The 15,931-nt window shown below is 53.1% G+C and overlaps 1 protein-coding gene across 7 annotated transcripts in view; it reads right to left on the bottom strand.

The window, feature by feature from the left end:
* Positions 1-5,006: 5,006 nt before the first annotated feature.
* Positions 5,007-15,931, bottom strand: part of PLEKHG3 (pleckstrin homology and RhoGEF domain containing G3) — a 46,898-nt gene continuing 35,973 nt past the window's right edge. For 2 of the 7 annotated variants that reach the window (XM_023546248.2, XM_023546247.2), the window contains 6 exons: positions 12,025-12,063; positions 11,637-11,659; positions 10,801-11,151; positions 10,186-10,299; positions 6,897-8,307; positions 5,007-6,403 (listed from right to left, as the gene is read on the bottom strand). In XM_023546248.2, coding sequence (XP_023402016.2) covers positions 5,679-6,403; positions 6,897-8,307; positions 10,186-10,299; positions 10,801-11,151; positions 11,637-11,659; positions 12,025-12,063 — 2,663 coding nt within the window. In that variant the 3' untranslated portion in view covers positions 5,007-5,678. The remainder of the gene's footprint in view (positions 6,404-6,896; positions 8,308-10,185; positions 10,300-10,800; positions 11,152-11,636; positions 11,660-12,024; positions 12,064-15,931) is intronic. The other 5 variants (XM_064292596.1, XM_064292595.1, XM_064292597.1 and 2 more) reach the window with 5 other exon arrangements.

Here is a 15,931-nt window from a genome sequence, read left to right as displayed (position 1 = left end):
CAGGCCGCGGTGCCCCGCGGACAGGGCCGGGCGAGCGCCGCGGGGCGCCCGGAAGCGCAGGGCCGAGCCGGGGACGCTCCGGGCCCGGGCACCTGCGGGCTTGACCTCCGCCCTGGCCTGCCGCCTCCGTCTTCTTCCCGCCCGCCGCCCGGGCGGCTGCTGCCTGCCGCCTGCCTGCTGAGTCGCCAGGCCGGCCCGGGCCCCGGGCCCCCGCTGCCCTGCAATCGCTGCCTTCGCCCGCCCGGTCGGGGCCCCCGCCCCCAAAGCCTGCCTCCACCCCTTGCCCACCCGCCGCAGCTCTGGCCCCAGCTGCTCCGAGCCCCCGGCACCTCCGGGTCTGGGGGCAGGAAACGGTTCTCTGAGGCATAGGTCCCCTCTCCTCAACCCTCCTCCAGAGCTGAGGGCGCCAGTCCCCCGGCCCCCTAAAAGCTGGAGAAGGCTGATGGGGTTCCTCAAACGCTGCCCACTCCCAAAACAAGTCTTGTTGGGGCCACCTCCCCCTGGTCGCAGCCAGGGAAAGAGAGGAAAGAGGACTCTGGAAATGCCTGTCCCGCCCCTCGGGGATGGGGTAAAGAGCCTTGAGGTGGGCCCACAGAGCACTAGTTCTAGACCAGGGGCTACGGGGGGGCTTGAGGGGGCTAGACTAAGGGCAGGGTCTTGGGTACCGCCAGCTTCTTTCCCACGGGACTTTCTCAGAACAGGGTTTCTCACCTCAGGAGCCACCACATCCCTACCACCCACCGAAAAAAAAAAGGGCACCCTCCAAGGTCTGTGGGTCCAGATTGCAAGGAGCAACCTGCTGCCTCGGCACCCTTTGCTACCACCACATGTGACGGGAGGATCAGAAAGTGCTCAAACCATCCCTCTTTTAAAACACTATGGTTAGAGCTTAGGGCTTAGGGTTCTCAGACCTGAAGGAGGGACAGATAAGTCTAGACACTGCCTAAGGCTCTGCCTCTCAACTCTGGGACCCTCCCCCAACTCCTAGTAGCTGCCAAACTAGCAACATATGATTCAGACCTAAGGCCTCTTAGGGAGACAGTGCAGGCCCCCAGATACAAGATGGGAAACCCCACTATCTGGAGTTGTTGGTTGCTGATTGCAACTCATGGTGAACCCCACGTGTGCAGCACAGAACTGCTCCACAGGGTTTTCAAAGCTGTGACCTTTCTGTAGCAGATTGCCAGGCCTGTCTTCCAAGCACCTGGAGTAAAGTACCCCAAAGTCAAATGCCCACTTGTGTCCTGTCTGCAGCTATACCATCTTAGGGTATTGGCTAGACAGAAAAAAAAAAAAAAGCAAAGCTTATTACCCATCACCCTGGGGTGGCAAACATGGCCATGCCTGGGCAGATGGCATCACCATCTGTGTGACACAACTACCCCTGGAGAAATGCTGGGGCCAGAGCCATTAAGGTGTGACACTTCCTGATCAGCTTCTCCTGAAGGTCCTGGCCTTGGATCTTGGGCACCACGTGGGTGCAGAGGTCACCAACCATTTATCCCCCCCACCAATCCCCAAAGCCAAAACTCATTGCCGTTTAGTTGATTCTGACTCACAGTGGCTCTAAGTAGAACTGCCCCATAGGGTTTCCCCACGCAGAGCTAAAAGTGGCTCTGCAAACTATAGCACCAGGAATAACCTTCTTCATGCTGCTAAGGAGAGACTACTGGAGAGTACTCGTTCCACGATTTTCCCTCCACTCCACTTGAGAGCAAGAGTTCCAGCCCAGCATTACCTGGGGTTGGGTCCAAAAGTCTGGTCAAGTTGGGGACAGTAGGCATCTTGACCACAGACCATAAAGGTCCCTGGGGCTGGGAGCCTGAAAGGGCTACAGTTGCAGTTTCCATCACCTTCCCCATGGGAAGGAGCCTTATACACCCTGAGATGATTGGTTGGGAAGAGGGTGGGGCTCAGGTAGAAGCCACAGGGACAGACATCCAATGTTACAAGGCCAGCTAGCCCAAGAACCCTTAGCTAGTGCAGATCAGCACAGGCACAGCTAGGAGATCAATACCACCCTGTGGCCTGACACCATGTCAGGGTGAAGCCAACTTCAGCAGGCAGGGACCACAGGAGGGAAGACATTATCTGATGGAGGTTGATTTTCCCAGATCAGACGCTCCCACCTCTGTAACCAGGGTCTCCATTGGCCTCAACACATCTAACCCTGCAGCCCTCTTCAGGTCAACATGGAAGCTAGTGTGTGCCATGCACCAGCCTCTTTCTACACCTGGGGAAACCAAAGCATGGGGCAATAAGGAAGGCCTTTGGTACAGTGAAGGGCATGTCCTACTCTGGGGCAGAGAGTATGTTCCTTGCTGAAGGGCAGATGATGGCAAGCACTTCCCTTGACTGTTTACCTGGGCTAGTCTTTGGGGAACCAAGAGACAAGGAGCCACCCTCCCCACTCCATGTGAGCTAAAGTAGCACCTGAAGTGAGAAATTTCCAGCAGGAAACGCCACAGACCCAAGAATGAAAAAGTCCCAACAGAAGAGCCAGGATTTCACCACCCCAGGTCCCAGATGGGCAAGGGCAGCCAGCTGCATGTGACCCACCATCCAGCTCCCCATGCATCCCTCTGGCATCACACAGGTCCTAAGACACGCAACCAGCTGGACTGAAACAGCAGGTGGCCCTGCTGTTGGAGCTAAGCTCCTCATACCCTGGCAAGGTTTCTTTTTCCCCTTACATTTTCTACTTTGCAGTCTTTTAACAGTATTTCCAAACTAGGTTGACACACTCCAATCTGCACCAGCATAACAGGCTTCCTCCCCAGGGCAGTTTTTGAGGAAGCTCCTTCTGGGCATGGTCAGGCGGTCCTCCTTCCCTCTGTCCTTCCCTTTGTCCCCTGGCCTTGATTCACTCTGGCTGAGAGGTACAGTGTCCTAGGGCTTCCCTCCCTGGCCCCATCTCCACTAGCACCCAAAAGAGGAGGACTGTGAAAGGCTCAGTCTCCCCTCCATGTCATTCCTCCTTCCTACCAGAGGGCAACTGGGTCCCCTGAGCTGGTCCTGGATCTCCCTCTTCCCTTCAGTGGGAGGGGGTGGAAATTCAGAGAAAGAAGAGGCCAGCAGACCACATGGCTTGGTTCTTGGACAAGCAAGCTCAGGGAGGATGTGAGGGAGGAGGTGGCTGAAGAGGAGTGCAGCCCCATTAGGCACTGGTCATGTATTCTGGGCTGGCCCTGGGGCCAGCTAGGCCTTGTCCTCCACCTGCTCAAATGTGCTTCCACCAACCAGAGGAAACCCATTTACTAGTTTTTCTAATAAATCAATAATGCTACAAATTTTTCTTGTGATTTCTTATTTGACTAGCCCTTGTTTTCCTTTGGAGTCTCTGGGCGATGCAAATGGTTAAGACTGGAGGTTTGACTCCATCCACAGCCTCCTTGGTGTGGGGGTGGGGGGAGGGAAGCCTGGCAATCTACTTCTGAAAGATCACAGCCATTGAAAACCATACAGAGCAGTTCCACTCTAACATATATAGTTGGAATCACTCATGGTTTGGGGCTTTTTGTTTCCCTTTGAACTGATCAAGGGCTGGTTGAACACAGGGAAGGGATGAATGAGCAAAGAAGGTCCTGTGTCGACAGAGGGACAGTCAGACTCTCTGGCTTGTCCCTGGGGGTCTTATGGGATGACTCCATTGGTACCCAGGCCCTGTGCCTTACCTGGTAAAAGTTCACTTATTCATGTACGCAACTAACCTGAGGGCTTACTGCAAGGCAAAAACTTTGCTAGGCAAAGATCAGACCATTCCTTTCCTCACAGAGTTCAGAAAGAGATCATCTAGGCCAGTGGTCTCAGCCCTCGCCGGCCATCGGAATGTCCATGCCTGGGTCTCATCTCCAGAGGGACGGGGGTTCCTTTGGTCTGGGTGGAGCCTGGGCATTGTCACTTTTTAAAGCTCCCCTGATGATTCTAATGGGCAACCAATGAGAACCACTGACTGGTCCAGCACTCCCAGATACAACTGGATGGTTGTATAAGGGTCACCTGGGGAAGCTGTTAGCTATAATTCCCCAGGCCCCACCTCCTGAAGAGTCTGAGTCAGACTCAGGGAACCTGAGAAGGAGGGACTCATCTATCCCCTTCGACTTAGAGATAAGGAAAGAGTAGAGCTTAGGTGACCCAGCTACTTGATGAGAACCTGGGTCTCCGACTCTCGCGCCAGCACTATTGTTCAGTGTTGTATCCAGTCACTCCCCTCAGTGACCACAGAACATTCAGGCCAGCTGGCTCTGCCCTGCTCAGCCTCTGATGGAGGGAGGCCTCCACTCTCCTCAGATCTTTCCTTGACCTCATGAGACTGTGGATCCATCTTCAGATTGAGACTCACAGAGCCCTGACCCAGTGGGTCTGTGGGAACACCCATGGGGCAGCTCTACTTCCTGAGCCTTGCAGTCCACCCCACCCCCCACCTCCAAAAAGAAAAGGGGCAAAAGAAGACTGGTGCACCATGGAAAATGGCAGGAAACCCAATAAGAAATAGTGAGGAATTCCTCATCCTTTTGAATGAAAGACCCCTTAGAGAATTGGATGAACACTGAGGATCCATTCAGAAAACCACATGTGTACCTCTCACGCAATGTTGCATGCCACCTTAAGACATTTTTAGGCTGCAAGTTCAGAATCCTTGTCTGCTAGGATGTCTCCTGGGAATTGGGAAGGGAGACTAGAAGGTACCCAACATTGTGAACTTCTGCCTATTAGAAAAATGTTCTTCATACCCTCCCCCCTTTTTTTTAAGTCCAACTTTGGCCCTGGGAAGAGTTGAAGGCCCTCCACCCCCAAAGAAGACCTCAGGGCTGTGGAGAGACAGAATTCCACGAGTGGGAGCAGCAGAAAACAAGTTCCTTCCCGCACACCCACCTCCCACATGAGCACCCTAGTGCCTTCTGTATGCTTTGGAGCAAGGATGACAAATGAGTGCTCACATGTCCCAGCCCTGACCCGTGGACGTCGCCCCCCCGCCAGGCCCCAGTAAGGAGGCCACACACAGGTCAGTTGGTCAGCAGTGGTTATTGCACCATCAGCAAATAATGAAATGTGTATACATTAGAAACTACCACAGGGTCAGCCAGACAACCCTCAAAAGTACCTGAACTGAGTCAATTACATTCTTAACAGGAGAGGAATAAACAAGAGAAGCAGCACATGCTCACACACACACGCACATGGGTGCACAAACATACCACAGAATAGAAAGCAATAAATTATTGGCCTCGTTCCTGCCTGGATCCTAAGAAAAGGCACAGATAAAGAGCAAAGCCTCCCCTGGGTGGGCCACTCTGTCTGGCAGTGGCCAGCCAACACTGGAGGCCTGAGCTGTGCTTTTCTCTTCCTGGGAAGAGGCGAGCTTAAATATTTGGCTTCTTACCGAAGAACTATATACAAGGGCAACAGCCACACTGGCCTTGGAGGGGAAAAGCGGCTCATGGGGCCTGTGGAAAGTTGTCCCAAGCCCCAGGAAAGCGCCAACCCATAGCACAGGCAGCAGGTGAGGACAGACACCTGCAGAGGACACCTGGACACAGATGCGTTCTTCAGGAGAGAGTACAGGGGATAGTCTTTCCGAGGGCCCTGGGTGGGGACTCATGTGAGCCAAGAAGACCCTGGCTTGTGAGGAAGTACGTGGGGGTTCTTCCCCATTTCCTTCCCCTGAAGAGTCATAGTCAACCTATGGAGTTCAAGGCCTGGAATTTCTCCCTCAGGTTTCTCACTCTGCCCTGCTGGCTTGAGTCCGCAGGGTCCCTGGGCCCCTCTTCCTTTGGCAGATACTCTGCAGACTCCTGCAAATTCTGGCCCTGTCCCAACCCAGCCGCCAGCAAGCTCAGTCCCTGCCCACCGCCCTCCTCTAGCCCCTCAGGCTGGGGCCCCTTCTCCATGACAATCACCCGCAGGTTGTTCTCCAGGATGAGATCCGCGGTGACGTGCAAGGCCTCGCCTCCACCCAGCCCATCTCGGAGCGGCGACCCAGGAGGCTGGGGCTGGGCAGCCGCCTCATCTCCCCGGCCCCTCTTGGTGTTCAGGCTCCAGCAGCGGCTCACCCTGCCACGCAGGGGTGGCTCCACCATGTTCTCGGGCACTGAGTGGCTCCGGTTGACAGGCACAACGCGGGGCCGGCTGCTCTCAGCCGGGAGTGCCTCGCTGTGGGAGGCATACTTGGAGCGTAGCTCTCGGACATCAGGCCAGTTGAAGGTCTCGGTGTCTAAGGGGCTGAGAGGGCTTCGGCCTGAGGGTCGGATCCCAGGCGAGGTGGTCCTGGGGCTGGCAGCAGAGGGGCTAAAGGATAAACGCCGTGGTGAAGTCTCCCTGGCAGAGTAGGGCTTAGGAGGGCTGTGCTCCTGGGCCATCATCTGCTCGTAGCTGAGAAAGGACAGCAAGGGCTTTCTCTTACCTGTGGCAGAAAGAGAGCTGCCTGAGTCACTGGGCAGGAAGGGAAAGGGAGGCAAGTGAGGGCTATGGACTTCATGGGCAAGGCCGGCCATTGGGGTTTTCGGTGTGATGGGAGAAAAATCTCATTTACCATCCAGGGCCCCTTGATCAAAGCAAAATAGGAAGAATAGAGAAAAGGCAGTGAAAACGGGGCCAAGAGTCAAAGGAGAAGATGAAAGTTAAAGAGGGGACCACGGCCACATTTCCTCCAGAGGCCTCTGCTCCATGGGAAGGGCTGGGGGAGGGCAGTGAAAGGGCTCAATCAGGGTTCAGGCCTCACATGGTCAGGCCAACTGCCGTGGCACGAGGGCTCACCTCACCCCCTCGGTGGCTCAGGGTCCAGCTCCATGTTTGGCGTAGATTCCTTAGAGGGAACCCAGGTGTCAGCTAACTCCCAATTGGCTCCCCTGCCCCTGGACACAAGGGAAGAGCCCACTCCCCAACCCAAGTCATACCTTTGTCACCCAACGGCTCTCCAGCCCCCTCCTGCAGGTGGGGAATGGTGGAGCTCTTCCCATTCCTCTCAGGAACTGTCTTCTCCCACTGCAGTGGTGGCCTGGCCATTGTTGACTTGTTGCCCTTGATCCGAAGGCTGTACTGACGGGCCAGCTGGTAGACCTTGTTCTTGACACGCTCACTCATGTGGCTGTCCATCACATGGGAGAGCTGCACAATGCGGGGGTGCAAGGGGGCAACCAGCTCCCCCTGACCACTGCTGCTCAGCTCCTTCACCAGCTCCTTCAGCTCCCGGGCCAGGTGGGCTGAGCTGGGCCGCTCGGTGGGAGAGGCGCTCTCTGGGGAAGCAGTGGTGGATTCCTCTGTGATGGCACCCAGTTCATGCTCCTCCAGGATGAAGAGCGGCTCATGTAGGTCAAAGCCGTTTGCCTGGCCCTGGCCGGGCCCCTTTTGAGGGCTCCCAGCAGAAGACTCCATGCCCTCCCACATCTTCACAATTTCCGAAGATGGACGAAACTCAGCATCTGTGAGGGGGGCTGGGTCCTGGCCTGGTCCTGGGAGGTCAAACAGTGCCCATGAAGCCGGTCGGGACCCCGCCTGTCTCTTGTGTCCCAGCGGAGCCACGGGCTCTGGGTCTGGCCTGGGAAGGTTATTGAATCTGGAGACCGAGTTTCTCACCAGCCCTTTGGGAATGTAGGAGAGGCTCTCCCGGCGCCGGATGCTAAAACCTGCATCATGGTGCTCCGCGTTTTCATAGTAGCTCTTGATTTTGTCCAGCAATAGCCGGTCTCGGGTGGAGAGCAGCGATTCCTTCTTCTTGCAGGAGGACCGGTCAGGCTCAGCTGGGCAGCCTGGGCTTGGAGGCTGTGTCCCGTTGATGGACGGGCTACTCTCTGCAGCCACCCCCAAACTGGTGTCCACTTCTGAGGGGAGCTGGGAGGTGAGTGAGTCGGTGATGCTGCCATGCTGGGCCGGGCCCTTCTCACTGCCCTCAAGGCTGAGCATGCTGCTGCTGCTGCTGCGGCTGACCAGTTGCGGAGTTGTGAAGCCGCTGGATTTGCCATCCTCCAGAGCCACGCTGCTCTGCCGAGAGAAGCTACTGACGAAGCGCTCAGCAATGACGCTGGCCTGGTCCAGCACAGAAGGCGGCAAGAGGCTCTCAGGCTCCTGGATGGCCCCCATGTCGTCCTCCTCCTCACTGCTCAGGGCCTTAAGGTCCTCAGAGCTCTCAGCTACCACAAAGTCCACCATGTCACCCACGTGGTCCATCTCCAGCAGCTCCTGGTGGGCATCAAACTGTGTTTCCAGCACTTCTGGAGACTCTGTGTCAGAGGGCATCTCCTCGGTGCTGGGACCTTCCACAGCAGCAAATACCTCCCGTTCTGCCTCAGGCTCAGGGTCTAGCTCAACCTGGGACACAACACAGGGAGTTTACATGAGCAGAAAACTTTCCTCATGGGAGCTGGGGCATGAGGGAACAGCATGGCCTTCTCAAAGCCCAGTGAGGGGGCCTTCAGTTTAGGAGTAAAGCAACCAGAATGACTGTGGCTCAAAACTGGGCAACAGGTCCTTGGAGAAGAACACGATCATGTCCCTTTGTCACCCTGCAGCTGGGGTGCTGGGCCATGTCCTCAAACTCAAGGAAAATTCAAGGAGCCTGGATGGGGTAGGATAGCAGCCACTCTCAGGGGCAGCCTGCCTGGCAACTACAGGGACAAGGTGGGGACACACACAGGGTCAGGCACTGCCCTGGTCTCCCAGAGGCCTCCCTTGCAGGCACCTCACAAAGCCAAGACACAAGAACCCTCTGCCTGATGCTGAGGCAGCTCCTTAAAGCCCTGGGGGCTCCCACACGAGGGCTCTGGGTTAGAATACAGGCCTGAGCAATATGAGAAGTGGAGTTCCAAGTGCCCTGCAGGGCCAGGTCCTCCCGTGTGGATCAGGGTCCTGAAGGTAACACAAGCATATTATGCAATCCTATCAGAGGGTGAGGCTGGGAATCTGGCTCCCACCAGGCAGCTTCAGGGTTGGTGGGTACAGCCCAACTCTGCACAGGCACAGCCAGATGGGCAGGGAAGGAAGCAAGTTTGAGGACTCCCTCTTGATCACCTTGAAGGTAATTTGAACCATAAAAGTGGCCGGCACAGGCAGGGTTTGAGAAAGGTCTTTGGAGAAAAGATGAAAGGAAGGACTCTGCATCCTGAGGAATCAGCCCGGATCTCATTTTTTCTCAGCCAGGAGCTGGGTCTGCTAAGCACAAGACAGCAGCCACCAGCTGCCTGGCTTCTGAGCACTTGGAATGTGGCTAGTCCAAAATGAGACCTGCTGAGGCAGTAAAATGCACATCAGGTTTCAAAGATTTCCTACCAAAAAAAGAGTATAACATGCATCATCAATAGCTTTTTATATTGATTGCATGTTGATAATATTTTGGATTAATCAGGATAAACAAAATACACTGTAACAATCTCACCTATTTCTTCTGACATTTTTAATGTGGCTACTGGAAAATTAAAATCACACAGGGGGTTCACATTCTATGATTATTGGAGAGAGAACACTGCTCTGGACTCTCATCCAATGTCACCCAGGTTTCTCAATCTCATCCTGGCTGAGAGGCCCACCTGGGGTCTAGCCTTAGCCTCATGGTTTTTCCTTGTAAATCGAAAGGCTCAGCTCCTCACAAGCCACAGGCAGTGTGGGGTTGTGGGAGGAGAGGGGGCTTTGAGTCATAAACCCAACTCTGACCTCAGTTTACCCCTCAGAAGCCACCAAACATCAGGCAAATCACTTAAGTTCTCTGAGCCTCTTTTTCCTTCCAGGGCTGTGGCAGAGAAGGGAAGGGAGGAATAAAACATGACACATAGGAAGCTTCCAGTAGATAGCAATACCCTACCTCTGTCCAGGTGGGCACAGGCGTGTTTTAAATGTCTGACATGTTGGTGGGGGCAGGGTCTTGTGTCCTGCACAAGGCGTCCAGCTGAGGGGGCCTGAAATCTAGCTCACTTCCGCTAGCTGTGCCCTTTAGCACAGGGCTGCATCTACCCAGAGGAAGGGTACCTTTTTCTAACTTATAGAAAGAGGCTGTCTGCTCACCAAGCTGTAGGCCTATAGGCTAGACAGGCTGTCTAAAGGAGTGAGAGTCCTGGGGGCCGGGAAATCCCTGTTCCCAGGGGCTCAACAGGAGAACCTGTGCCTGAAGGTCCCACCTGTAGACCTGGAGGTCTGGGTTCCAGGTACCTTGGCACCATCCCCCTCCCACCTACTGGCTGTCCAGCAGCCACTCACCTCTGGCAGAGAAGAGACTGACTCAAAGCTCATGCGCTTCTCAGCATTGGTCGGAGACTGGCTGCTGGGCCTTCTGCAGCCCTTGGGGTCTTCAGACTCACTGCGCCCCTTCCCCTGCAGCAAACAGAGGCAGTCATCAGCTCCTAGGATGGTCAGGAGCTGGTCCCTTCTGCATCCAACACACACAGCCCCTCCCCAGCCCCAAGGAGGGCCCTGGGCTTCGGTTAGAGTGAGCCTCAGATCTGAGCCATTCCAGAGTCAAACTAGACAGCGAGGCCTGGGAATGCAAAAATTTCTGCATCAGGCATGCAGTCTCCAGCTACGCCTTCAGAGAAGCCCAGCCCACCTTCCCTTCCAGGCCAAGTGGACTTGATCCTTCCATTTCCCACTCCGTTAGTCATGCTCATTGGGTAGTACACTTGTTAGCACCCAGTTCTGGGGCAGCACATGCCAGGAGCTCACCAGGGCATGACAGCGAGCGAGGAGGTTAAGACTGCTGATGGCAGGAATAAAGGAACCAGGCAGAGGGGTGGGGGGCAGGCGAGGAGACTCTGGACAGGCATGCACGTGCCAGGGAACATGCAAGGAGGAGGGTAGATCAAATAGACACCTCACCATAGCGCCCCGGGAGAAAAGTAAAGCGTTGGCTCGATAGTGCCAGCAGTGGAGGGCGGCCAGCAGGGAGCTGGCAAAGTCGGCTACCTGCTCCGCCACTGCCAGGCTTTCCTCCTCCTCCTCCTCTGAGCCTGGGGGCTCCGGCCCGGCCCCCTTCTCCATATCTTCATGCCTAGCCAGGTCCTCCAGAGAGATCTGAAAGGCCTGCTCTTCCTCCTCCTCCTCCTCTTCCTCCACCACTTCCTCCTCCTCCTCTTGCTCCTCCTGGGCAGCCCCTTCAGCCTCTGGCTGCAGGCCCCGAGTACGGGGGAGCTGCCCAAAGTCCAGGAGAGTGTTGGCACTGCCCGCATGCTGTTCAGAGCACAAGACCCCCTCGTGACTGGCCTCTGGGCAACCTCCCCTCTTCCTGCCTATGGCAGGGGCAAGGAAGCTTCTTGCCGAAGGCCACATCTAGACACCTAACCCTTGGTCTCCACTGGGAGTCAGTGAGGAGCAGAGGTTCTCAGGATGGGAGGGCTGGGGCCTGGGAACACTGTGGGGCCTGGTGAGGAACTCAGGTCCCTAAGAGTCCTGCCTGCCCCAGAGGGAGGGGCAGATGAGACAGGATCCAGGCTGGGAGGCCACCACCAGGGTACTGTTCAGGAAAAGGGTACAGAAGGGTCAACAGGGGCAGGGGCCAAGTCTTATTCATCTCTAGAGCCTGGTGTACAGCAGGTGCTTGATAGGCATGTGCTGAACGAATGACAACAATGAGCACTGAAGGGACCAAGGGAAGTCCCTCCCGCCCTCCCTCCACTAATCCCCTCCTCCCTGGTCCTGGATGCCACTGGCCTTACCTTCATTCCTCCTGCTCTGGCTGCTGATACCACCATTGAGTCCCCAGCACATGAGGAGAGAGCCCAGGGAGAAGAAACCAATAAGCAGGAGGAAGAGCCTCTCTACAGAAGCCAGAGGCCCAGAGCCTTTACCCAGTCTCCTGGGCTTTCGAGGGAAGGACTGAGAACAGGGTGTAAGGTATGGGTGTGTGTGTGCAGAGGGGGCCGGCTCAAGGTGCCCCAGACATAGGAAATACGGGGGTGGGACCCCCTGCCAGGCTCTTTTCTCCTCAAAGGAGGAAAGAGAAATGAATAGAGGTAGAGTCTCTCTAAAATGTTCTTTATAATCCCCCACCCAGCTCTCAGATCTCACTGGAAATGGCTGGCCGGCCCCCGTACACACACTCACCTTTCTCGTTGAGTTGCCTGAGCAGGTGTCTGGTTGGTTCTGAGAAAAAAACAAGTTGGTAGAGTCAGCAGTGGCCAGGAAACAGCTGTGCTGGCCCTGGTCCCAAGCTCACAGCCCCACCAGCCCAAAGTCCACTCTGGCTTGGCCCCCAGCAGCCCTGGGGCCTGAGGGGGGCTGCCCTCCACTGCGCCACCAAGTCCCCTCACACCTGCCTGACAGAGCCAGGCGAGGCCACTCTCATCCACCTCTACTCTCACCCAGCCCTGAGGAGCACTGCCCACAGCACACCTAGCCCAGGAGAACCTGCCCCATGCTGCCCCCTTTAGACCAATCAGCCTCTGGTCCAGAGGTCCCTGGCTCCTCCTCAAGCCCCACCTCCCTCCTGCAATAAGCACATCAGCTCGCTAGCCACACCCATCACCAAGCCCTCTCACAGCACCCTAGCTGGAAAGCAGAGGTTGCAGACTTTTTTTTTTTTAAGGCCTTGCATGGCCTTTAAGGCCTGGCACCATGAAGCCTTGCTGCCCGCTGGGGAGTGTTGCCTGGCTGTATGGGGGCTGACCAGGCTCCAGGGACAGGATACAAAACACATCTATTAGGCTGATGGCATCAACTTTTACCTCAGCCTTTCTAGGGACAGACCTGAGATAGGACGCAGGGATAAGAGGACAATGTCTTGGGGATCTCCCTCTACAGAGCCCTCACCTAGCCCACCTGGCATTAGGAGGGAGGCCTAGGGCTAGCCACTATGTTCTATGAACTTGGAGCCAGAAGGGACATCTACCGATGTGAGATGTTTCTGGGCAGGGGACCATAAGGAAAAGTTTTTTTTCTACTGAGAAATGTATGCATACATATACACACATACACACACACAAATTTGCACCAATACAAGTAAACATCCAAACATTTTTAAAGTAAGAAAAATAGAAAATGTTCTACTCTTCACTTTAAAACTTGAAGCTAAGCCCAACAAAAGTGAACTCTTTACAGTGTTAGGGAAGAACTGTAAAGACAGGCACACACCTCAAATGCAAGCTATCTCTATGGTAACCCACAGCTCCCTGTTGGGGCCCTGGAGAACCCGGCCAGCAAACGCCATGAGTGATGCCGGAATACCGACTCCAGGAAAGAGAAAGTTCAACTGTCGAAAACATCGTGGAAATAAAAGGCTTAACAGTATGAACCATATTTTAGAAATATGCCTATTTCATAATGGTTAAAACTAAAAAATGATGACACCAACGCCTGTAGTGTTCAGAAAGTAAAACTTCAGCCACATGTAAGTTTCATCTCTCAAAAATGGCTCACTTCCCAAAGGCTTGGATAGCTAGTTTTGATACTGGCGCTATGACAGACAACATTACTATTATTATCGCTACCATCGTCACTTCATATATGAAAAAAGCAAGAGGTCACTGAAAAGACAGGAAAGAAAGAAAAGACTAAGATGGATGTCAGAAGAGACTCTGAAACTTGCTCTCGAGTGTCGAGCAGCTAAAGAAAAAGGAAGAAATGATGAAGTAAAAACTGAATAGAAGATTTCAAAGGGCAGCTCAGGAAGACAAAGTAAAGCACTATAACGACACGTGCAAAGAGCTGGACATAGAAAACCAAAAGGGAAAAACATGCTCGGCGTTTCTCGAACTAAAAGAACTGAAGAAAAAATTCAAGCCTCGAGTTGCCATAGTGAAGGATTCTATGGGGAAAATGCTAAACGATGCAGGAAGCCTAAAAAGAAGGAAGGAATACACAGAGTCATTATACCAAAAAGAATTAGTCAACATTTAACCATCTCAAGAGGTAGCATATGATCAGGAACCGATGGTACTGAAGGAAGAAATCCAAGCTGCTCTGAAGGCATCGGTGAAAAACAAAGCTCCAGGAATTGATGGAATATCAATTGAGATGTTTCAACAAATGGATGCAGTGCTGGAAGAGCTTACTCATCTACACCAAGAAAATATGGAAGACAGCTTCCTGGCCAACCGACTAGAAGAGATCCATATTTATGCCTATTCCCAAGAAAGGTGATCCAACCGAATGTGGAAATTATTGAACGATACCATTAATACCACACACAAGCAAAATTTTGATGAAGATCATTCAGAAGTGGCTGCAGCAGTATATCGACATGGAACTGCCAGAAATTCAGGCTGGATTCAGAAGAGGACGTGGAAACAGGGATATCATTGCTGATGTCAGATGGATCCTGGCTGAAAGCAGAGAATACCAGAAAGATGTTTACCTGTGTTTTATTGGCTGTCCAAAGGCATTCGACTGTGTGGATCATAAATTATGGATAGCATTGCAAAGAATGGGAATTCCAGAACACTTAATAGTGCTCATGAGGAAACTTTACATGGATCAAGAGGCAGTTGTCCGGACAGAACAAGGGAATACTGAGTGGTTTAAAGTCAGGAAAGGTGTGTGTCAGGGTTGTATCCTTTCACCATACCTATTTAGTCTGTATGCTGGGCAAATAATCCAAGAAGCTGGACTATATGAAGAAGAATGGGGCATCAGGGTTGGAAGAAGACTAGTTAATAACCTGCGATAAGCAGATGACACAACCTTGCTTGCTGAAAGTGAAGAGGACTTGGAGCACTTACTGATAAAGATCAAAGACCACAGCCTTCAGTATGGATTACACTTCAACATAAAGATAACAAAAATCCTCGCAACTAGACCAATAAGCAGTGTCATGATAAACGGAGAAAAGTCTGAAGTTATTAAGGTTTTCATTTTACTTGGATCCACCATCAACAACCATGGAAGTGCCAGTCAAGAAATCAAAGGACGAATTGCATTAGGCAAATCTGCTGCAAAGGACCTCTTTAAAGTGTTGAAAAGCAAAGATGTCACCTTGAAGACTAAGGTGCGTCTGACCCAAGCCATGGTATTTTCAATCGCATCATATGCATGTGAAAGCTGGGCAACGAATAAGGAAGACTGAAGAAGAACGGGCCCCTCTGAATTGTGGCGTTGGCGAAGAATATTGAGTATACCATGGACTGCCAAAAGAACAAACAAATCTGTCTTGAAAGAAGTACAACGAATGCTCCTTAGAAGCAAGGATGGCGAGACTGTGTCTTACATACTTTGGACATGTTGTCAGGAGGGATCAGTCCCTGGAGAAGGATATCATGCTTGGTAAAGTACAGGGTCAGCGGAAAAGAGGAAGACCCTCAACGAGGTGGATTGCCACAGTGGTGAAACAACGGGCTCAAGCATAACATCGACTGTAAGGATTGTGCCGGACGAGGCAGTGTTTCGTTCTGCTGTGCATAAAGGCACTATGAGTCGGAACCGACTTGACGGCACCTAACAACATCATCACTTACTGAACACTTCTATGTGCAAGAAGCTTCCAGTTCTAAGCTATGGAAAGTAAAAGATGTTGGATGAGATAGGAAGAGAATGTTAAAGAGATAAGATGAGAATCACAGAAGAAAAAACAGGGGCAGAGACTTACAAAATAACACCTCCAATCTCAAGCTTTTAGCATACAGTACCAAAAGACTTTTGCAACCATAGCAAACTTGCCCAGCATTCAAGATCCACCCTGAGCAATACCAAACAAAACCAGACCACAAAGCCTTTCTAGGCTGCTCAGCTCCAATTTCTAGAAGACCAAATCCCAAAACCACACAAGTACTCAGGGGATATGCAGGTTATGGCCAATCAAAGCCCAACACACTTGTGAAGAACCAAGCCTGAACATGGTTCTCAATTACTCCAAAATTTTTCTCTCCAGGTGTCTTTAAGACAGTCCTCACCCCAAATCTCACCTTGTGTACACATTTGGCAGGGACACAGCTTAGGTCAAGTCTGTCCCTGGACCTTAGACTGAATGGGCGAGTAAAAGCAGAAAACACACACATTCCTCACTAAGAGCTAAGAATAA

Source organism: Loxodonta africana, chromosome 10 (genome assembly GCF_030014295.1).
Source record: "Loxodonta africana isolate mLoxAfr1 chromosome 10, mLoxAfr1.hap2, whole genome shotgun sequence".
Taxonomy (NCBI): Eukaryota; Metazoa; Chordata; class Mammalia; order Proboscidea; family Elephantidae; genus Loxodonta; species Loxodonta africana.
Note: the sequence above shows the minus strand (reverse complement) of the source record. Positions and strands in the feature narration are given on the sequence as shown.